The 23,513-nt window shown below is 36.3% G+C and overlaps 2 protein-coding genes across 3 annotated transcripts in view; one reads left to right on the plus strand and one right to left on the minus strand.

Moving 5' to 3' along the window:
* Positions 1–265: 265 nt before the first annotated feature.
* drd6b (dopamine receptor D6b) lies at positions 266–1,836 on the plus strand. Its single transcript, XM_082151548.1, has one exon. The coding sequence runs from the start codon at positions 380–382 to the stop codon at positions 1,685–1,687; it is 1,308 nt and encodes a 435-aa protein (XP_082007674.1). The 5' UTR covers positions 266–379; the 3' UTR covers positions 1,688–1,836.
* A 17,006-nt stretch (positions 1,837–18,842) lies between these two features.
* Positions 18,843–23,513, minus strand: part of LOC309484947 (poly [ADP-ribose] polymerase tankyrase-2) — a 28,310-nt gene continuing 23,639 nt past the window's right edge. For both annotated transcript variants that reach the window (XM_082151485.1, XM_082151484.1), the window contains 6 exons: positions 22,549–22,646; positions 22,257–22,331; positions 21,360–21,465; positions 20,800–20,986; positions 20,457–20,613; positions 18,843–19,722 (listed from right to left, as the gene is read on the minus strand). In XM_082151485.1, the coding sequence (XP_082007611.1) occupies positions 19,663–19,722; positions 20,457–20,613; positions 20,800–20,986; positions 21,360–21,465; positions 22,257–22,331; positions 22,549–22,646 (683 nt within the window). In that variant the 3' untranslated portion in view covers positions 18,843–19,662. The remainder of the gene's footprint in view (positions 19,723–20,456; positions 20,614–20,799; positions 20,987–21,359; positions 21,466–22,256; positions 22,332–22,548; positions 22,647–23,513) is intronic.

Consider the following 23,513-nt stretch of genomic DNA (forward strand, 5'->3'; position numbering starts at 1 on the left):
AACCTGTGAGTGTGTGAGATATGATTCTATCTTATTAATCTCCAAGTCAGTGAGCGCACAGATCCAACTGAACCGATCTCTCTCTCTCTCTCTCTCTCTCTCTCTCTCTCTCTCTCTCTCTCTCTCTCTCTCTCTCTCTCTCTCTCTCTCGCTCTCTCTCTCTCTCGCTGTGCCACACCATCAAACTCAATATTTTTTCAGTAGCGAGAGTGCATTGTTCCCTCTTACGCACTAATCAGAAGGAATTCGCGCGATGCCAATTTGCAGAACGAAGACATCGAGAGCTTTTGGAAAAGAGCTTCAGTAGGAAACAGAGAAACTGGTGACGTGAGGAGCCACTTGAAGATGACCCATTTGATCTGTGTCCAGAGAAAGCCCCATGGAGAGCGATGGTGCTGAAAGGGACAGCTCCGGTGTGGGAGTCCGCGCGCTCACGGGCTGCGCTCTCTGCGCGCTCATCCTCTCCACACTGCTGGGGAACACGCTCGTGTGCGCCGCCGTCATCAAATTCAGGCATCTCAGATCCAAAGTCACTCATTTTTTCGTCATATCCCTGGCAGTTTCGGATCTCTTCGTGGCTGTTCTGGTCATGCCGTGGAAGGCTGTCTCTGAGGTGGCCGGCTTCTGGCTATTCGGGAGCTTCTGCGACACTTGGATAGCTTTTGATATCATGTGTTCAACGGCGTCTATCCTCAACCTGTGCATCATCAGTTTGGACAGATACTGGGCGATCTCGAGCCCCTTCCGTTACGAGCGTAAAATGACCCAAAGGGTGGCGTTTGTAATGATCGGGATGGCGTGGACACTTTCTGTCCTGATCTCTTTCATCCCTGTCAGACTGAACTGGCACAGGGCTGTGGATCATAACGCGCCTTTAAATCTCACCATACACTCGGAGGACTGCACTGCGACTCTAAACAGGACTTATGCAATTGCATCTTCACTTATAAGCTTCTACATCCCCGTTATAATCATGATAGGAACATATACACGGATCTATCGGATCGCACAAACGCAGATCAGAAGGATCTCCACTTTGGAAAGGGCAGCCGGACACATGCAGAACAACCACGACTGCGCGAGCGAACAGTCGCTGAAAAGCACTTTCAAGAAAGAAACTAAGGTGTTAAAAACACTTTCCATCATCATGGGGGTGTTTGTGTTCTGCTGGCTTCCCTTTTTCGTCCTCAACTGCATCGTGCCATTCTGTGACCTGGACACTCTTGGAGACTCTCTGTGCGTGAGCAGCGCCACTTTCAACATCTTCGTGTGGTTCGGATGGGCCAACTCATCGCTCAACCCGGTCATCTACGCGTTCAACGCGGATTTCCGGAAGGCCTTTACCACTATTCTGGGTTGCAACAGACTCTGCGCGTCCTCTGCGGTGGAGACGGTGAACTTCACCAACGAGCTGGTGTCCTACCATCACGACACCACTCTGCTCCATAAGGACGCGCAGGGTGTTCCCTCAGCCCTGGGTCTGGTCCCCGGTCATGGGGAGCACATGGACTTACCTTTCGACAAGGTCTCGGTGGCGTCTGATTTGTCTCGTACTCAAAGGAACGTGTTGCTGCCTGCGCTCGAGCAGCAGGAGGGAGAGATGGAGATTTCCCTGGACATAATGCCCTTCACCTCCACTGCACTGAGCGACTGCTGTGGGATTCCGGGTCAGATTGAGGAGCGTTGAGTCTGGACTCATTTCACAATAACCTATTTATAGCATCAGAATTAATATGCGTATGTCCTCATTTTATTTTTTACATGCACTCAAAAAGTACTCAGGCCTAAATTTAAGATTTATGCATTTGAATTATATAAAATTCCCATCCTTTTTGAGTTTTTAACACAAACAAGACAATAACTTAATGCATTTGTCAATCAAACGGATAAGATGCACTAAAAAAATCATGCATTATTAATTATTTGTATCTAATTGATTTTATTTAAATAATCGTATTTTCAAAATGCACCTCTTCTAACAGAAGAACCAATTTTTTTAACATGGTTAAAATATTGCTATAGCTGTGGAACAAGCAATATTCAATTAGTTTAAATGTACGAAATTGGAAGAAATTGCATTTATTGATGATAAATATATAAACCTGGATATTAAACATTCAGTTTATTAGCACTATATTGCCGACATCTTACCCGTTTATGTATGACTGACAAATATACATCACATTAAGTTTATTAGTTTATGTTAAAATTATTACATTTTGGTAACACTTTACAATAAGGTTTCATTTGTTAATGTGTATAACTATGAACTTACCATGAGCAATATTGTTACAGTATTTAATCTTCAGTAGTGAATAAAAATCCAGCAGTTCATTGTTTGTTCGTGTTAGTTCGCATTGCTTTAGGCCTAACGAATGTTAACAAATACAACATTTCATTTGAATCATGTTTTAGTAAATGCTGAAATAATAATTACAATTGCTGAAATTATAATTAACACCATTAATTAGCCTATAACATTACATTTATTAATTATATTAATAAATGCTGTAGATTTGAAGTTCATTATTATTTCATGTTAAATGTCTATATCTATAATGAAACCTTATAAAGTGTTACCGAAATTTTATATGAAATTCAAATATATATCTTAAATTGAGGCCAAAATATTTTTGAGTCCTCATCAATTTCAGCAGTCCGTCAAAAAGGTGAAATGTTCATTTAGAATAAAACACTTTATTTTATTAAAGTAATACCACTCATCTCATTTCAAAGTTTGAAGAAATTGAAAGCTGGGGTCTAAAAGTGTGAGACCACCAGTGAAATGCAAAATGATAATGTTATAAGAAAGAATAATATCAACATAACAGTTTGAATGAAGAGTTTAATGAAAAAAAATATGTTTTATGTTTATTTTGAAGTGTAGGTTATATTAGATTTCAAATGCCAGATTTTTAGTGTGGATGTTTGAGGCACCGTGTAACTGAAAAAGACACAAACAAGTGACTTTAAATTTGAGGTGAGGTTTTGTAAAATTGGGATTCCTTTTGATGTGTTTTTTTTTAAATCACTTTATATAAACTATTGGCACAATCATCAGAGATGTACCAGTCGAAAGACGTTTCTAATTGCATCCCTTATTGCATGTCTATTTGTTTGTTTTTGTTGTGGATCACACGAGGGGCTACGGAAACTCTGAAGGGACATGGTGAAGAGCGGAAAATATGAAATGGGAGGAAAAATGAATTTTAATGCTTTTGCGTTCTCTCGCAACTGTTTTGTGTTCCCGGAGGAACTTTGCATTCACTCTCAAAACAAGTTTTCTTTCTCTTCAAATAAAACACTTAAAGTGATATTGACTCTTCATATGCTGTGACTCAATGGAACGGTTGTTCTTTACATAGCTGGCACTGGCAGCCATTGTGAAATGTAACCCCATTTGGAGCACTGGTATTAAAGATTCGGTAATCTGAAAGTGTATCTGGTTTAGGGTGATACAATCCTATTTTTCCTACAGGTAGGCCTATTACCTGATCCTGGATAGCAAAACATGGGATTTCCAAATCTATATAGGCTATAGCCTAATTCTGATGCAGATTAAACTCTTTAAACAACTGGGCCCTGGTGTCAGATATAACACTTTATTTTAAAGTTGTTTTTAAAGTATAATGAGGAATGTTATTCCCCTAATGGGCCTACACACAAGAACCGTATCATACATGCTGACTCCAAAAACAACAGTTAATAGAAATGTCAGTCTCTGTGCCACTTTGAGCTTGAAAGCACAAGATGAGCTTATGTCATTTTAGATCTTTGTCTGAAAATAACTAACCATGTTATTATGTTTTTCATGTTTTTGAAGCAGACCACATCAAGTATTTTCATAATGCTGAGAACTGCACAACTACTATAATGAGGTGCTCATCCGAAAATACATAACTGCCTTATTAAAATACTTGATTAAACAAAATGCGGAAAAAAACTTGGACTGGGTCTCTGTTGTGTTTAGATGCAAATCTGAAGAGGCTTGTTAAAGACCACAGCTATTAAGAGATGAAGTGTGCTGTAATAGGTGCCACTTGTGAGCAAAAAAAAAAGAAGATAAGAGAAATTTCAAGCATCTAATCAATGAAACCTGCAAAGACGTACACACAACACACACACACACACACACACACACACACACACACACACACACACACACACACACACACACACACACACACACACACACACACACACACACACACACACACTACGTGTTTTAAGGGGACATTCCATTGACATCATGATTTTTATACTGTACAAACTGTATTTTCTATCCCCTAATCCTACACCTACCCATTACAGAAAACATTCTGCATTTTTACATTTTCAAAAAACACCACTTAGTATGATTTATAAGCTGTTTTCCTCAGTTAGACCAAAAAATTTAAAATAATTGTCCCCACAAGGACAAGGATGAATAGCATCTTTGTGGGGATATTTTGTTCCCATAATGTAGGGTTTAACTGAAACACACACACACACACACACACACACACACACACACACACACACACACACACACACACACACCAAGTAATCTTCGTGGAAACTTTGAGGGCACAATGCCCTGTGTAAACTCTTGAACTTAGACAAAAAGCTATTAGTTCAGCAATTTATTCGTGGTGCAGTGCCATTTTTATTCAAGGTAATAACTGCGTGTGACGAGGAAGGATTTAGGAACCAGCACAAGGAGAAATAAAAAACTATATTGTAATGGTAATGTAAAAGTAATTGGTTGCTAAATTTACCTTCACACAGTATAAGTGAATTGTCTATTTGCTGCGAGTGCATTTTGACCATGTCTTACAGTAACCCTTGAACATATTACGAGTAAATACAATTGAAGTGTTCACTTCAAGGTCCTTTTGGGCACATTTATTATTTCACACCCAGAAAGTAGTAATTGTTTTATTGATTTCAAAGATTGTAATATGCATGCGGTTTGATGCCAGACATTGACACCACACACACACACACACACACACACACACACACACACACACAACCGTTTAAAATATTGAATCTGTTTCGATGTGCACTTCAAACTATCTTGAGTGATTTTCTGTAAGATAAACCTGCTACAGAACTTATTTTGTGTGTCAGCACGTACAACTTTAAAAGCTATTATTATTTGTCCAAATGGCAGAAGATATGTAGGCTTCTTTTGTACTGGAAAAGCTTGAAAGCCTCTGAAATTGTTGAGCTGAATGTTATGTGAACAGCAAAGAGAGCAATCGAAAAGACGACATAATTTTTCCGTCTATCAACATGAAACAAAAAATGCTTGTTTTGATTAAAAATCAGGTAAATATTAAAGCAGTGATGGTGTTTTTTTCCTCACACTTTTCTGATTTACCTAATATGCAACATACATTTTCAACAAAAAATTATGAATGATAGTAGCCTATTATTAAAATGGTAACATTTTACAAATATAGCTGCAAGCAGCAATTATCGGTGTCAAGCGCAAATAAGACAAAGAGACATGCCAACATGTCTGGGAGTGTCAGACCAACTGCAACAATGAGAAATTAAAGACATTTAAAGATGATTTTAGGCAAAATGGCTGAAAAATCATATATACAGTAACTAAAAATGTGATTTAATGGATCATCAAGACACATACAGAGTTTTGTAACGGTACACCAATGCATTCGTAAAGTGTTGCATTTAATTATCATCATATTATATTGTTATTAATGGCATTTTCCTTGTTTTGTTCTATTATAGTGCCACCAAGTGGCGCAGTTCCAATGCTTTTTTAATGTGTTCTCAGAGTGAGCCCATACATGTGTGTCAAATTTGGTTAAAATATCTCTTTTAGTTTTGCAGTTATAGACATTTAAATGTATGAGAGCATAAAAATTACCCATGGGTGACTGAATTTTTTTTGCCACTTACTATCAAAATTTTGACATTTGGGCATTTGCAAGTAGCCAACAACTCATGTTTCCAAACTTCCTACGGTGGGTATGTCTCGATCGTACTAATAACGGTTTAGAAGATATTAGCAAATGTTTTTTAAGCGCTAATTTACAATATTGTGCTAACCATAATGCAATAGTTTGGTATTGTTAGACTCGGCAAGGATTCAGGAATGTAAGGAGATGACTCCCGTGAAAATAAGTCAACCAAATCCAAAGTTATAAGCATGTAAACCATTTTTTCACCACTAGGTGGCGCTGGTACGAAACTTTCAGACTCTTTCAGAGCATCGTGCTGATGACCCATACCAAGTTTTGTAACAATACGTTCATGCGTTCATAAAATACAGCATTTTAGTACAAAATTCAAAATGGCCGACGCAAAAAAATGGCCGATATGGAAAACTCAGTCGACTCGGCATGACACCCTGAATCTAATGACACCACTTTTATGATTTTTGGACAAACTTTTCAGAAGTTATAACCAAAAATAGCCAGTTTTCGAAGCCGAAACGCAGCATGTAGCCTCAAGTCATGCTTGTGATGACATGTACCAAGTTTGATCTGAATACGATAAAGCCTTGCGGAAATAAAGCCTTATGTCTGTTTTTGCAAGCGCTACGTAAAATGAGTTTGCGCTGTATTCAAGAACGGTTTGATGAATCAACTTTTTGTCGACATGGTCTGAAGATGAATTTTCGTGAAAATCGGAGCAACCGTCTAGGATGAGTTAGAAAAAGTAGGTTATTCAAAAATCCAAAATGGTGGAAGGATTTTCATGTTGGAAAATAACCTCATATGATGCAATCGAATCGTCTAGAGCCAAGGAATCAGTGGGAAAATGAATTTAGTTCAAAAGTTATTAGCATAAACATGAGTGAAACTTTAGACAGTTGGTGGCGCTAGAGGGATTGAGTTGGAGACTCCAAATTTGCTATGGTGACTGTTCAGACTGTCCTCTATCAGTGTGCCAAATTCCAAATTTCATAACTTTCCCACAAGCGTTCTATGGGCTGCCATAGACTTCCATACGGAAGAAGAAGAAGAAGAAGAATAGGAACACCAACGATTTCAGGAGGTGCCTACGCACTTTCAGTGCTTGGCCCCTAATAATGTTTCATTTGTTAACACAAGTTACCAACATGTAAACATTAACTAACTATGAAAAAATACGTTTAGCATTTATTAATCTTAGTTCATATTAATTTTAACATTCACTAATACATTAAAATCCAAAATAGCATTTGTTAATTTATTGGAACTGAGCTACCATGGACTAAACAGCTGTATTTTTATTAACTAACTTCAACAAAATAACAAATGTATTGTTCATTGTTAATGCATTAACTGATGTTAATGGAAACCTATTGTAAAATGTTGCTTTCCAAATTAATTGCAGATTCTAAACTTATTACAATTATGTTAGATCATATCTCAAAATCTGTTTATGCATTAGCCCTGTTCTACTATAACTAGTATTCACATTATAGCAAACAAAAACAATATAATTTATATAATTGTAAAGAATGACACAAACAAGTTATTTTAAACTGCAGTGCACTGTTTGTGTGAATGAGAGGAAGTGGGAAGAAAGTCAGAGCACTCTCTCTCATCTGTCCAACAGCAAGTCTATAATGGATTGAAAAGTGTATCATGATCCCTAATATAGCGGCAAAATTGGAGATGAAAAGCCTTTGCGAACAGTGATGCATCTACACTTCATAATCACCCTTAAAGTTATTACTCTTATGAATGGTGTAAACACAATATAACAGAATATAAAAGGTTATTAAAGCCTCCAACACTAGAGCTCTTTGCCAAATGAGGACGTGCTCAGGGAATTTCAGTAGCAGATGCATTACTATTATTCCGTCCAGACTCAATGGAAAACACCCTATGGCATGAATCATAGGAACAAATAATGATTTATGCAGTTATGCAGACATTCAGTTTCATTATTCAGAATGTATAGCGGTTACGTTGATTTTTTTTCATTATAACATCCCTTGTGGTGAATTTATGAACTTAACAATATTTAAAGTGTCTTTTGGCCAGTAGGTAGCAAACTTTGTCAGGACGATGTGGCAAAGGCACATACAGAATTTGGTTTGATATCTTCAGCAAGTTTGCAAAGATTTTTCAGGAGAATGGTGTTGAACATCAACAATCCAATGTGCAACTTTTATGAAGCTTGGTCTCAATGTGACCAGAGGAAATGATATATATATATATATATATACACACACACACACAGCACCAGTCAAAAGTTTGGAAATATAACTATTTTTAATGTTTTTGAAAGAAGTCTCTTATGCTCAGCAAGCCTGCATTTATTTGATCAAAAATACAGAAAAAACAGTAGGCTAATATTGTGAAATGTTGTTATTTTAAAATAATGGTTTTCTATTTTAATATACTTTAAAAAAAATGAATGACCCCAAACTTCTGAACGGTAATGTATATTGTTGCTAAATATATATATATATATATATATTTTTTTTTTTATAAATGCTGTTCTTTTTATTAAAAGAATCCTGAAAAAAATATCACAGGTTCTAAAAAATATTAAGCAGAACAACTGTTTACAACATTCATAATAAATCATCATATTAGAATGATTTCTGAAGGATCATGTGACACTGAAAAACAGAGTAATGATGCTGAAAATTCAGCTTTGAATCACAAATTATATTTTGAAGTATATATTCAAATAGATAACCATTATTATAATTTGTAATATTTCACAATATTACTGTTTATACTCTATTTTTGATCAAATAAATGCAGGCTTGAAGATCTTAAGAGACTTATTTCAAAAACATTAAAAATAGTAATGTTTCCACTCCTTTTTTGACTGGTATATTTTCAACCAAAATTTCCTTGGGTATATACATAAATATAGAGATCAAAACCACTAATAAACTCCAAAAATGTTTCAATCAATTTTGTTTCTGAGTCATTATATGTAACGATGCATGCAGGGAAGATGAAGACAGAAGACTCAGGTTCTCAGAAAACACTAATAAGTTTAATTCTTACTCAAAAAGCAAGCAAACAGGCAGTGCAAACACATCTAAACATAACAGAGACTGGACCAAGAGCGAAGGCAAGGGTGAGGCTTAAATGACAAACTGAAACGAGGTAATAAATGACAACCTGAAACCAATGAACTAATAATGACCGTAACCATGGAAACTGAACAAAGGCGGGAAACTGAACAAAGGAACAAGTGAAACTCAGACATGAACAAAACAGGGAAACAGATAAAAAACAAACATAACCCTGACATCATGTTCAAGTAATATGTGCAGTTATAATTGTTGGTGTGTAGAGTGTGTGGAATATGAAGACGCTCCCCAGTCAGTGTTCCAAACTTCATGACATACATTATGTGATCTAAGGTTCTGCAAAATATGCTATGCAATGCTTTTGCGCTTGAGCCCTATAAGTGCAGACTCATTTGAAGCAATTATTCATTCCATGTGTACTTTCATAAAATATGACCAGCACTGAAATATTATTCTGTTAAAAAAACATATAATGAAAATAGAGCCCTTCTCCTTTCCTTTATGTCAGAATGTCTGCAGTCAAAAAGTGCAGTGAAATGTGCGGTACCTTTGACCTTTTAAACACATGTGCAGGTATTGTATTCTCTGAGCCGTGTGACTTATTTACCCAAAACATGACATCTCCTCCAAAACATGTCAGAAGATATGCAAATGAGAGAAAAAAAATCAAAGGTAAGGTCAATAGATGATGTGTATGGAAGATTTTAACGCTGCCATAAGGAACATATGCCAGTGGAAGCAAACTGAGCACCAAGAATATGCTTAAAATTCATTCCCACACTGTACAGGAGGCATGCTTGGTAAAAAAAACATGCCACTTCCCCCTCTCAAAGGTCAAGAAGAACTGGAGCTGTACATGCACAGTGCAAAATCCACAACTACAGACTGCCAGGGTGAATAAGAACATGTTCACATCATATATTATACAATAAGCACCACTACCATGCAAAATCTGTTCTCATTACTGTAAGATTGAAAAAAATGATTAGTACTTCGAAGCATTTGTACATAATGATAGTATTTGTTGTACAGTTTTTAATAAAATAATCTAATGCCGAACGCTTCCTTTCACTTTTCACAATACTAGAACACACCTGATGCACACTGGGATGTATTTTTATTTTGATCAGGTCAGGATTTTCTTCTGCCCTGTCTTTCTTTCTCCTCTCCACTGCATTTATTCACATGCAAATGAACCTCAGGTGCTGCTACCTGAATTCTAATCAGCGTTTAAATCAAGTGTATTATTGGAGTATATATCAAAAGTTTCTTTTAGACTTGGGAATGACACAGGGTGACTTTATCATCGTCCTGTGATGAATGCCTGTGTAGAATATCTGTTTCCCAGCTGCGGTTCCCTGAAATATATTATTTATTGTGCGTTTGAGCAAGTTGTTGTTACTGAAGTTAATATCAATGCATGAATTTGATTAGTGCCTGGTGCCAATTCTTAAATGTTTCTTATTCATTTTACATAATAAAATGACTAAGAGAAGAAGATTTTTAATAAAATTGTTAAAAACTGATAGTTCACTCTAAAATGAAAATGAAGTCATCATTTACTCACCCTGGTGTTGTTCTAATGTTCTAATTTGGACCACAAAAGAAGAATTTTTAAAGAATGTCATCCATAATGGCACTGAATAGTGACCAGCATCGAGTTTAAAAAAAAAAATGTACAAAATTATCACAGAATGATCCCGTGTGAAACATGGTGTATATACCAAGTGTTCTGGGGGTATACGATAGGATTGAAATAGAATGAAAATTCTGACCTTGACCATTGGTCTTCTGTGCTCAACTTTCTTTCTTTTTTTTTTTTTTTTTTTGATAGACACCACTATGACTTGTGTTTTTAAAAAGAGTTGCTTACAAAACAATTGGGTAACACTTATATTAATGTGTCCTTGTTACCAATGATACATGTATTTACTTACTTAATCCTCTTCATCCCCACTGGGACATAAGGCTGCTATCATCTGCCTCAACATGTTATTTACTTATAATTAGACAAAACTAACCCTAAACCAAACCCTAATCCTACTCCAACCCTATAGTAAGTAGGCTACATGTAGTTAATTATTATTACTCAGTACTTAAAGTCCCCCTGTATCAATAACTGTATCCCTTGAAAATTAATATTTGATCACCAAAATTACATATTTAACCGTTTTTTCTTTGAAAAAAAAAAAATGTATTGCCTTAAAATAGCTTGAATGTAACTAAACCCTTGCCTCATTTAGTATACGCGGTTCTATGAATATGCAAATTAGCCACGCCCCCATACATTCGCACCAGCTCAGAGATTCACTCGTTGACCATTGGTTACAAGTTAGTTTGTGACGTCAGAAACACCAGCGATTTCAAACCGAGTTTTTGAGAATGTCTTTAGTTCACAGCAGTTTTAAAGCTACACTGTGTATTTTTTTTTGTTGATTCTTAGCAAAAAACACTTAGTTCTTTCAAAAATATATGTGCTCATTAATGTATATTTACTTCTTTCAAGTAATAAAGTATTCTCGTAAGTTTATAATCTGCCATTGAAAGTACATACGGGTGAGGGGTTCGAATGCCGGTCGCCATGTTGCCCCTCCATCTTGAAACTACATTAGCCAAAGAGGGACATACCTGTAAATTCAAGCTTCGCCTTTCGCGCTTTACACTCAGTGACACAGAGACGAATGCGAGGGGGAGATTACTCACGACTGCCGGCAGATTTGAAAGATTGCTGATGGAGGATCACGTCTATTCTCGAGGACATGTAACAGAGTCGCCAAGGAAGCGAAAGAGAGAATTAAAACGTCAACGCGACAAGCAAATCAGCAAGACCAAAGTCAATACTGGAGTAACTTTTCCGAGATGGAAAGAGCTCATGAGGAGCAAAGATTTTAAAACGGACGCCGAAGTTGCCTGCTTTCTTCTCAACAGGTAATTCAGCCTATTTGTGTAAATTCGAAGTTTTATAGTTGCTTGTCTAACCATAGCATGGTTGTGCATAACGCCAGAACGACCTCTAGTATAACTTGCGTTACTTTTCCTCACGTCAATGGTGAAAAAGTATTGTTTACCTTGTAACATAAATCTGTGCTGCGACGGATCACAGGTGATAGTTTTAAAGGCGCAATTGGACGAAGTCGAACTGGAAGCCATGTTAATCTTGGAATAATACGGCCACCGTAGGAGTTAAAACGCCCTCGAAATTGAAAGGAACAGAAACTAATATTCACTGGGTAGTCATATACAATTTCACCGCTAGATGGGGGAAAATATCACACAGTGTAGCTTTAAGGAGAACGTACTCAGCATTGGTGCTGACTCATGAATTTGCACATGGTTTGTCTTAAAGCATATTAAAAACACCACATAGACATATAAACAGCATTAAAGGGGTGGTTGATTATGATTTCACTTTTCTAACTTTAGTTAGTGTGTAATGTTGCTGTTTGAGCATAAACAACATCTGCAAAGTTACAACACTCAAAGCAAAGGAAGATATTTGCTTTTAAAAGAAAACGTTTTTTAAAGACTACAACAAACTGGTAGGGACTACACAACATTCCTCTCTGGTTAGTGACATCACCAACCCTAAAATTTACATAAACCCCGCCCCATGTTGAGAAGAGGAAGAGTTGTCATAGTAGAGCACATTTGTGAGTCTGATCAAGCTGTCTAATTTGTCTTTTCACATGCAATACAGTACATAACACAAATGCATTAGCATGTCACTCTGTAGGCATCTTACAACAGTTCCCACACTAGCGATTTTATAGATTATCATGACAGAATATGCTAATTGAAGATAGTTAACTCCACATCAGCAACATAAATTCATCAACTAACCATTCAGAATTGTCCTGTTGCATTCTACATGTTGTCACTTCTTCTTGAGTCTCTCCATCATTGTCCAACTCCAGTTTAAACATAAAAGAAAGAACAGTTTTTGACATTTTAGTGCTTGTCTGTGTGAAGTAATTGGAGCTGCTAACACACACACACACACACACACACACACACACACACACACACACACACACACACACACACACACACACACACACACACACACACACACACACACACACACTCTTGAAGCTCCGCCCTCTGCGCCGGGAACAGCAGCTCATTTGCATTTAAAGGGACACACATGAAACTACACGTTTTTACTGACCCTCAAAAAGGGACAACTTTAACATGCTGTAAAACATTATCTGTGGGGTATTTTGAGCTAAAACTTCATATAAACACTCTGGGGGCATCAGAGACTTATTTTACATATTGTAAAAAGGGGCATTATACCACCCCTTTAAAAGCTTGATATTCACCAGGGGGACTTTAAATGCATAATTACACTGTAACAGGGACACATTAAAATAAAGTTTTACCAAAATGTTCTTTTGTGTTCCACAAAAAATAAAAAATAAATAAAATAAAAATTGACAAATATTTAAAAAAATAAAATAGTCTGTAATACTAAAACATTGGTTTATTGCTTCACTGTTAAGGAGTGTGCCTAACAGAAACCTGCAGATGTTAATCCATTTGACAAAAGGGTTTCAAGACAGCAGCAGAGTTCCCTCGCCTCATCAGTAAGTCAGATTATTGTATACCTTTATTCCGCTCCTACATTTGCATGTCAACGGGACTCACCCAGAAGCAGTGCACAGGAAGGGGACTCAGGATCCTTTGGGAAGACTGATAACAGTGATGAAACGACACTCACAGATGCTTGCTGATCCCTTGTGGGCCACATGGCAACACACATCCCAATTAGTTACATACTCCTACCTAACACTCCCTAAAAAATGTGATTATATAAGAGAAGAGAACAAAACAAGATGTGGAAGGGTGGAAGTTTAGCTGAAAATACCAACTGGAACTGTGCTGCAGATTTGAGAAGTCAGATGATGTCTCACAGCATGCGACAAGTCACAAAGAGTACCAGGGTGAATCTAAAGAACATATTCAAGTCATTTTTCAAAATAAATAAGTAAATAAATAAATAATCTTACATGTTTGTCCATGTATGCTCAATTTCATATAGCAGTTTTTTAAGTGATCATCTGATCTGTTAATGCCATGTGTCTTACAGTAGCAGACAGAAAAATTCCATTTCATGCTATAAAAATGAACAAAACATGTACTATACTTTAATTACGTAAATATTTGGGATTTATTTGTTAGTGAGGGTCACTGCTCACCTTAAAAGATCCATCTGGCCATGCATTAGAATCAGTCATATTTTCTCTATGAACGTGTCGGACGCCTTTGACTGTTGCATCGTTTGACTTTTATCAGTGTCTTGTTTTAAGTTTGCAGTTTAAAGTCATGAAATGGAAAAAAAAAAATGTCATACGGTAGATGGAAAAATTTCTATAGTGGTGAATGATGACAACAAATATATATATTTTTTATCCCCATTTGCTCCAATAGCAAAAGAAAACGCTCATGATAGATTCCACGGCTTTCAAGGAAAGAGGAAAAAAAATAGAAGAGAAGAGGTCAGAAGAGAGAAATATGTAAAATTTGCCATCACTCCCTCAGCAATTTTATTAGAAACATTTGCAGCAGTGTTAAATTATTTTGTTGTTGTTGTTTTTTGGCAGTTACTGCCAAGGTAATATAGCATTATAAATGTGTATAAAAAAAAAAAAAAAATTTGAATATGAAAAACTTTACTAGATTGCGATGTTGATAACTGTGGAAACGCATAACACTCTGTGAAGAGGGGCCATTTGTCTTATTGTGAACAATTCAACAGTACTTTTTTTTTGTCCTTGTAATGTTTAGTCACCATGAAATCAAAATTCACAGTTTTTTATGGAATATGGAGTATTCATTATAAACGATTTTTCCGTGGACATCATTTTTTTCAATTATAAATTCATGTGCCTTCGTAATCTTTAATCAAAATAACTTCCCCTCCCTCAGTCCCTCTTACAGCAACATCTCTTTTCTTCTCGTGTTTACTGGCGCGAGGGCGGGGCAACCTGTCACTCACATGAGATCGACCAATAGCAAACTAGAAAACCATCCAATCAATTCCAGATGGACAAAATCAAGTCCCGTCTACATTTGTTCTTTTGCGAGAAGCCGCTTCACAGCTTCACACCATCACAGCAGAGTTGTGGCAGGTTAAGGTCGCAGGTTAGACTCTCAGTACTGGCAGGAATCAACCTTGAGCAAGGCACCCAAACCCCAATCACTCCCCGGGCGCCGCAGTGAAGAGCTGCCCACTGCTCCGCGCTGCAGAGTGTGTGTTCACTACTCACTGCTCCTAATGTGTGTGCACTTACAGTACTTGGATGGGTTAAATGCAGAGGACAAATTCCATGTATAGGTTACCATACTTGGCCTTCACGTCACTTCACTTAGATATATACGTCACAATAGGGAAGAAAGGCTATCGCAACTTCACTTCATACCGACTTCAATCAAAATGTCATATCTGGACCTTTCGGTGAAAACAACAGACTTCTCTGATCATTTAGTCCGCTTAAACCATACATGACAAAAGTCAATGTATTTTGATTTAAGAATGCTTAGATATTTGTACTAGAAAACAAGACAAAAATACTGAGTAAGTAAATCATTTTTTGCAGAGTTCTTCTCATATTGACTTTAGTTGCTCACCTCCAAATGCCCACGATTGGACAGCATCTTACGAACTCCAATAAACCACCAAACCTCGACCCCTTGATTCTGATGTTGTGAAGCACAACAAACATGAATTGAACTGTAAGCATATCTAGAGTACTGTATGTTTCAGGCCTATTCAGATCACCAAAACAAGCTCATTTAGCCAAGTGTTTGGTAAGGACCACACAGTCCAGATGGGAGTAAATATTGTGATAAGGAAAAAATATATTGATTGCAAAGAACAAATTAACTTGTGAATGAAGCTTGCAGTCTTTTGATCATCGAACAAAAGAAAATGCAGGACTGAGAGAAGACGATAAATACATGAGACAGAGAGAGAGACATGACTTCAATAGCCTTCTTTGTATTCATATTGCTATCTGAAGGGGTGAGGACACTAGAGGATTTCATTTGTCTGTGTAACCACCACTCTAATAGCTATACATCAAACGCGCGGGCTGACTGTCTGACTAGCATATGCATATATGCACACTGATTATTCCTATAAAGAAAAAGACCATGCTTGTAATATTACATATTTATATCAGTGAACCGAATAAGTTTCATTAGCAGTAGAGACGAATCCATCCATCAACAGTCTGAATCTGGTGTGCTGTCAGAAGCATTCGACTGGAATGACAAAGACAAAGGAACATACACACCCACACACACACCCACACACTTGGAGGTCACATATGAAATGCCAGCGTCCTGCTTCATGGTTCGTCTCCACTCTCTATGGTACATGATGGGAAGGGACAGCAAAATTATTTCTTTGAAGGATCCTCAATGCCATTTCTTTTTCTTCAGGGCAAATCAATAGACACTTTCCAACATGTTGCCTAGAAAAGAAAAATGCATTTTGGTTGCATGAAGCCAGGTCAGTCATCTATCTTAGTTAGCAAGCTGTGGAAAACAAAGGTTTTATCTGACACTATGAGAGAAAATGGATAGGCCTACACACACACACACACGCACGCACGCACGCACACACACACACAAAATGGAAAACCATTAAGATTTGTAAATGTTTCTGACAGACATATTGTGAAATATTATTTCAATTTAAAATAACTGTTTTATATTTAAATGTATTGAAAAATGCAATTTATTCCTGTGATGGCAAAGCTGAAGGTTCAGCATCATTACTCCAGTCTTTTTTGCTTCTCAATTATTATAAATGATTACATATGCTCAATTACTAATAATGGTTATTATTATTATTATGTTATTACAATGTTTAAAACAGTTTTTTGCTGTTTAATATTTTTGTGGAAACTGAGATGCATTTTTCCAGGATCCTCTGACGAATAGAAAATTCAAAAGAACAGAATTTATTTGATATAGAAATCTTTTGATCAATTTAATGCATCTTTGCTGAATAAAAGTATTAAGTTGGGGCGGCAGTGGCGCAGTGCTTCATGTAGGTTGTCTACAAACCGAAAGGTTGGTGGTTCAATCCCCGGTTCCACCTGACCAAGTGTTGAGGTGTCCATGAGCAAGACACCTAACCCCAGCTGCTCCCGACGAGCTGGATGGCGCCTTGCATGGCTGACACCGCCGTCGATGAATGGGTGAATGTGAGGCTAAAGCACTTTGGTGGCCACAGGTCTGTGAAAGCGCTATATAAATGCAGTCCATTTAAGTTCTTTCTCTTTTTTTACTCCAAACTTTTGAATGGTAGAAAATCACGGTTTCCACATAAATATTAAGCATCAAAAACTGTTTTCAACATTGATAACAATAAGAAATGTTTCTTGAGCAGCAAATCAGCATATTAGAATGATTTCTGAAGGATCACGTGACACTGAAGACTGGAGTGATGATGCTGAAAATTCAGCTTTGCATCACAGGAATACATTTTAAAATGTACATATTAGATTGTAATAATATTTTACAATGTTACTCTTTTTAGTGCATTTTTGTTCAAATAAATGCAGCCTTCACAGGCATTAGAGACTTCTTATGTCAGTTTTCTAGGCGCAATAAAGAATGTGTTTGGAGCGGCAGAAGCAGCACTGGCACATTTCAGGCTTATTGACTGTCCAGACAGTTAGATGGACAGCTTGGCAGCCCTGCTATACTGTTATATGTCCTTGACCTTGAGTGAATAATATGAGCATTGTGATAGTCCGACAGCTTGAGAAAATTTTTGGACTGAATACTGTCAACAGCCTGACACATGCAACTGCACACAATCTGCACACATTCAGTTATTCAATTCCAAAATATTATGAGACAAACAAAAAGGTCAATGCAATAAATGGCACATTCCATAAATATGTCATATCTTTTCTTTTTTTTTTGAGAACTTTAAGATAATTATATCACATAATAACAACAATAATAAAAAGTAAGTATGTTATATCATTATCTAAAAGTTCTCAATAAAATTTTTAAAAAGATACGACATTTATGGAATGTGCCATTTGACAGTCTTATTCTTTCAAAAGCATTCAACTTTCACAAAAACGTCTGCAGCACAAAAGTAAATCATTTGTGTATGAACTTGTCCTGAAATGCATATTATGTAACGTCACTAAAACAGGCACTTTTACGGCACGGAAGTTTCCTTCTCGAACAAGAAAAAATGTAGGGCGGGACTTGATTTTGAGCCTCGTGCTGTGATGCCATTTGAGTGACAGGTTGCCCCGCCCTCGTTTCAGTAAACACAAATGAAGAGATGTCGCTGCAAGAGATTGGAATGGAAGTTATTTTGATTAAAGATAACAGGGCAAATGAATTTTGAAAATGTGAACGGATAATCATTTATAAAAACAAAACAAGCATTGTCCATATTTATGACAATATATCATGGGAGAAATCCTAACAAAGACTACCATGGTAGCTTAAACATTTATATATGTTATCATAGTTTCTGTGTAGTTTTTCATTCGTTTTTACATTAGAGTAGAGATTGGAGCTTGCATTTAAACCAAGCTTTGCACTAAAAGGCAAACTCATGCTATTCTTTGAAGTATCTTTTTAAATATAATTTACCATGTAAATGCCTTGGTACATTAATATATTACCCATGACACAATCACAGTACTCTAGTAAGGTTTAAAGTTAAGGCTTTTCAGTTTCACCCAAAGCACAATAGTGCCTCCTGTTGGCCATTTGTTAGTTTCACAAATGACTGCTGCACTGAGATGGAGGAACAGGTTCACTTTGTGGATAATAACGACAGAAACAATACCAGAGGTTGATAAAAAGCGTCTCTTTATTTGATCGTATTGTTGTTGACGCCGTTGTTTGAAGGACATAGTAACACATCATTAACATGACATTACATGAGGAAAAACTGACATGTTCATGCACAACAGGGTACAAATACTTCTGAACTAAACAAAAAAAGGAAAGCATCTTCATATCAAAATCCAGAAACAATTCGTTCAAGCACCCAATAAGTTGCAGACTGAGAATGAAGCAAATATTAAGTTGTCTTGTTAAACAGTTCAGCGATTAAACACTTGCATCAATATGGGACATCCTGTGGGATGATGGTGTCTTTTTGACATACTTTTGGCATACTTTTTTTGGAGAGCAACAATACTGTCAAGAAGACATTTCTAGATCATTTTATATTTGGATTAAGTCTCATCCTGTTCTGCCAAATAATCTTCATCTTGAATACTAGATGCTTTTCAATTGGTCTGATGCTTCAGAAAAATCCCTGTACTCACATTGTGTAAAACTGCAGGATAGTGGCAAACATTTACATCTCAGGCATAGATCTCTTATGATACAAACATCAATAAATTAATTAGTACAAAATATTTACATTTGTCTTTGTAAAATAAATAAGTAAACTTTGTGATGGATGAGGAAAGGAAATGCAACTTTTGTAACCAGTGTTAGTGACTGAACTGGTGAGGCCAGTTTGTCGGGACATTTCATTAATAAGTTGCTGTAAATTAGATAAAAGCAGACAGCTGTAGGAAGAGAATAACGTTATACATTGTATAAAAATTGCATGCAGTAAACAAGCAGTTTCTCTCGTCTGAGACGGAAAGACCCGTGTGTTAATCTGTAGAACCGTCCGGTTTGATGATCTGGTATGTGATCAAATATTCCGGATAAGCCTTGGGATGCAAAATGACAAATGTAGTATTAGTTTCACATGATAGAATCTGCATTAAATTGATCCAAATTGACAGTAAATAGATTGTGTTACAAAAAAATATATATATATTTCAAATAAATGCTCTACTTTTGCACTTCCTATTCACCAATATTAATTTATTCACCTATTCATCATCGTTTCCACAAAAATATTAAGCAGCAAAAACTGTTTTCAACATTGATAATAACCAGAAATATTTCTTGAGCAGCAAATCCCGCATTTTAGAATGATTTCTGAAGGATCATGTGACACTGAAGACTGGAGTAATGATGCTGAAAATTCAGCTTTGCATCAAAGGAATAAATTACATTTTAAAATATATTCAAATAGAAAATAGGTATTTTAAATTGAGAAAAATATTTCACAATATCACTCTTTTTACTGTATTTTTGATCAAATAAATACAGCCCTGGTGAGAAGACCCAAACTTTTGAACAGAAGTGTACACATCGCCAAATGACATAAATATGGGAAACTTTTGTTTATTTTTGTAGATATATTTGCAGTATTATTTAGAATAATAGACTTTTACATTTTATGAAGAAATTGTGAATGATTCTTGCTTTATTCTAATATGATCCGAGTAAAATGCAAAAATTAAATAAAAAATCTAGCCTATACTTTTTGTCTCAGAATTAAAATGGGTTGAGAATGCCATTTCACGTTGACTATAGACAGATAATTCTGTATTACCTGCTCTCCTCTGTAGATGACGTACTCAGCCAGAGCAAGACCGTTGACACTGGGCCGGCCAGTGACTGAGTGGTGTCCTGGTGGCGAGTGGGCCATCTTCATAGCGCTGAACTGCAGGAAGGACTTTCCCAAAGTCACACGGCAGAACAGAAGATGCCTGGGATGGGTAGACAGAGCCAAAATCAAGAGCATGAGCACTTTAGAAAGGAAATAGGAAATCAATTTCACCTCAAGGTTTTGGAAAAGAACACGTTGCTGAAAAAACACTTAGAACGGTGGGAAACGTGAAGCCACTTAAATGAGAGCCCTGGCCTCCATTCGCTGTAACGGGATCTCATCTCACCTCTGACACGCGTAACATGACCTGTCCTTGTGAAGAGGGCAACCTGTTCCTCCTCCTATTCCGTAAACATACTGGTTGCTTTTGGAAGAGTTTTCCGCAAAATAGATCCCGGCCCCGAACATTCCCCCAATGTACGCGTGCCTCTCATCGAAGCCCTTGTGAATGATGGCGTTTACGAACGGTGAACCTGGGAAAGCAGAAATGTCTCTTCAAGGTTCGATTGATCAGAATTGGGCTGCAACTAACGATTATTTTGATAATCGATTAATCAGTCGATTATTTCTTCGGTTAATCGATTAAACAAATGGGGGAAGAAAAAACAAACAAATCCAAAAATAATCATTTTAATAAAAAAAAAAATATTATTTGATTAAATTATTGGTCACAATTCGTACTATTAACTAACTAATAACTATGAATTTTGCCTCAAAAAAGTCTGTGTTTATTTCTTTATTTTTGATTATTTTAATGATCAATTAGTTGTTACAGCCCTACTGAGAATAGCAGTGAATGAATGAGTCATTTCCACCAGGCCTTGGATGGATAGACAGATCACACACCATGGAACAGCATGCGTTCATTGGAATGGTTGTGGTTCTCCTCAGAAACCTCCTTCCTGCGATGAGTGTATCTCTCCCACAGCTTCTTGTTGCACACCTTCTGGATCTGGGACCAAAAAGAAAAGATTTTAGTGGCACTTATTAATTTGATAACATTAGTTAATGCATTAGGCATGAACTACTGAACTAAACGACACGAACTAGCAACAATAAACCATTTTTTACACATATATGAATCTAGGTTAATGTTAATTTATAAATATATAATTGTTCATTTTAATGATGTCTGTTGATAATATTAATTGATAATAATTTATATAACTTGAAATGTTAAAAATGTAGAAATTGACATTAACCTGGATTAATAAATGTTGTTTCTTGTTAGTTCACGATGCCTTATGCATTAGCAAATGTTAACAAAATAACGTGTTTTCTTTATTATACCAAGAGTTTCTTGGCCAGGGGCATTGTAACGCCACATTTTTTGGTTTGATTTGGAAAAAGAGAGACTTTTTGAAGAACACGATACACACATAAGTTTTACTTCACATGAATAAAAGAACAAGGAAATATTTTGGAACGGCACAACTAAAAAATTTTTACATTTAAACGAGACAAATTTTTTTTTTACCTTTATTTGCATTTATCCAAAGGGACTAAGATTGCATTCAAGGTATATACAATTTGATTAATTTACATGACTTTTTCCAGCTCAGGAAAATCAGTTCTCTAACATTTCTGGGCTTTCCATGACTGTTTGAAACCCTGGAAGAAATGCAATGTGAAAAGACACATGCAGAGGCAGGGAAGCGGTGTGAAAACGAAGCAGCCACAGTTTAAGAACAGCCTAATATAACAAAATAAGAGACAAACTATGAAGACATCCGAATCTCTTACCTTCACAATGTTGTATCTGTTGAAAATCCCACCCGCATGGCCGCCATCCCTGTGTTCCCTTATTGTGCTTTGCATCTGTTCAGAGACACAAGAGAACCAAAGTAAACAAAGTACATCCTCTGTGTTTTAATAATTATTCTACACATTCTGTCCAAGGATACTTATTTGTACATGGCTTCATAAGCCACTTGAACGTGTACATGCCCTATTACTGGATTCTCCTAGTACACTTATGGATAACAAGATTGCGATTAGTTAAACAAACATGCTGATCAAAGTGAGAAAACTCTACCTCCTCCTCAACAGACTGAAACTCCTTGTCGTCTGGAGACAGATCTATCAGTATTGTTCCACTGTTGGTCGTGTTCAGGGTAGAGTAAGGGTTTAAACCTGGGATGGGGATAATGGGGATATAAATATTTAAGTGAAAATGAATCTGCAAAACAAAAGCTTCAGCTACGATCTTAAAGGGTTAAGTGAGTAATCAAAGGGGGGGAAATAATTACAATTATTTACTGTACAGTTAGTTTGCATTAGAGCTTTCAATAAAAAAATTATATACTGTATATTAGGGATGCACGATATATTGGTCACCATATTGGTATCGGCCGATATATGTTCATTCTTGATGTTATCCTTATCGGCCCAATAAAAAAATCTGGCAGATATATTAAAGCCGATAAATAATGAATTATTTCCTTCAGCTGAGAAATTTCAGATGCGCACTGTTCAACATGATGGTTTTGAATTGCTTGAAATTTGATTGGAATTTGATTAACTGTATAAGTAAAGTTAACGTGCATGTAGGCTACATAAAATTATAATGAGAACATCATTATAATTGTGTGCTTGGGACATTCTAACGGTGAGACTTTTGTTTTTGTAATCAGGCTCTCAAAAAATATATAAAAACTCGGAGTTAGATTTATCGGCCAATATATCGGTTATCGGCTTTCCAAATATAAAGAATCATTGGTTATCGGTCTCGGGCAAAATTTTCATATTGGGGCATCCCTAAAATATATGCTAATTAAATTTATTGCAATCAATCACATATATTAATATTTTCTAAAACATAAATGTGTGTGAGAGTGAGTAAGAATCTTTAAAAAAACATCACGTTTAACTGTAATGCTGATAGAGGGGATGTAAAATGAAATACTTTTTGACAGTATAACTTTGTTTAACATTAAAAGTTGACTTCAGGATAAGTAAATAAACGTATGCATAAAATGACCCCACTAAAAAAAGCAGCTT

The sequence above is a fragment of the Leuciscus leuciscus genome (genome assembly GCF_965113295.1).
Source record: "Leuciscus leuciscus genome assembly, chromosome: 21".
Lineage (NCBI taxonomy): Eukaryota > Metazoa > Chordata > Actinopteri > Cypriniformes > Leuciscidae > Leuciscus > Leuciscus leuciscus.

Coding starts and splice junctions, on each gene's coding strand:
- drd6b (XM_082151548.1), top strand. CDS start 380: ATGGAGAGCGATGGTGCTGAAAGGGACAGCTCCGGTGTGGGAGTCCGC.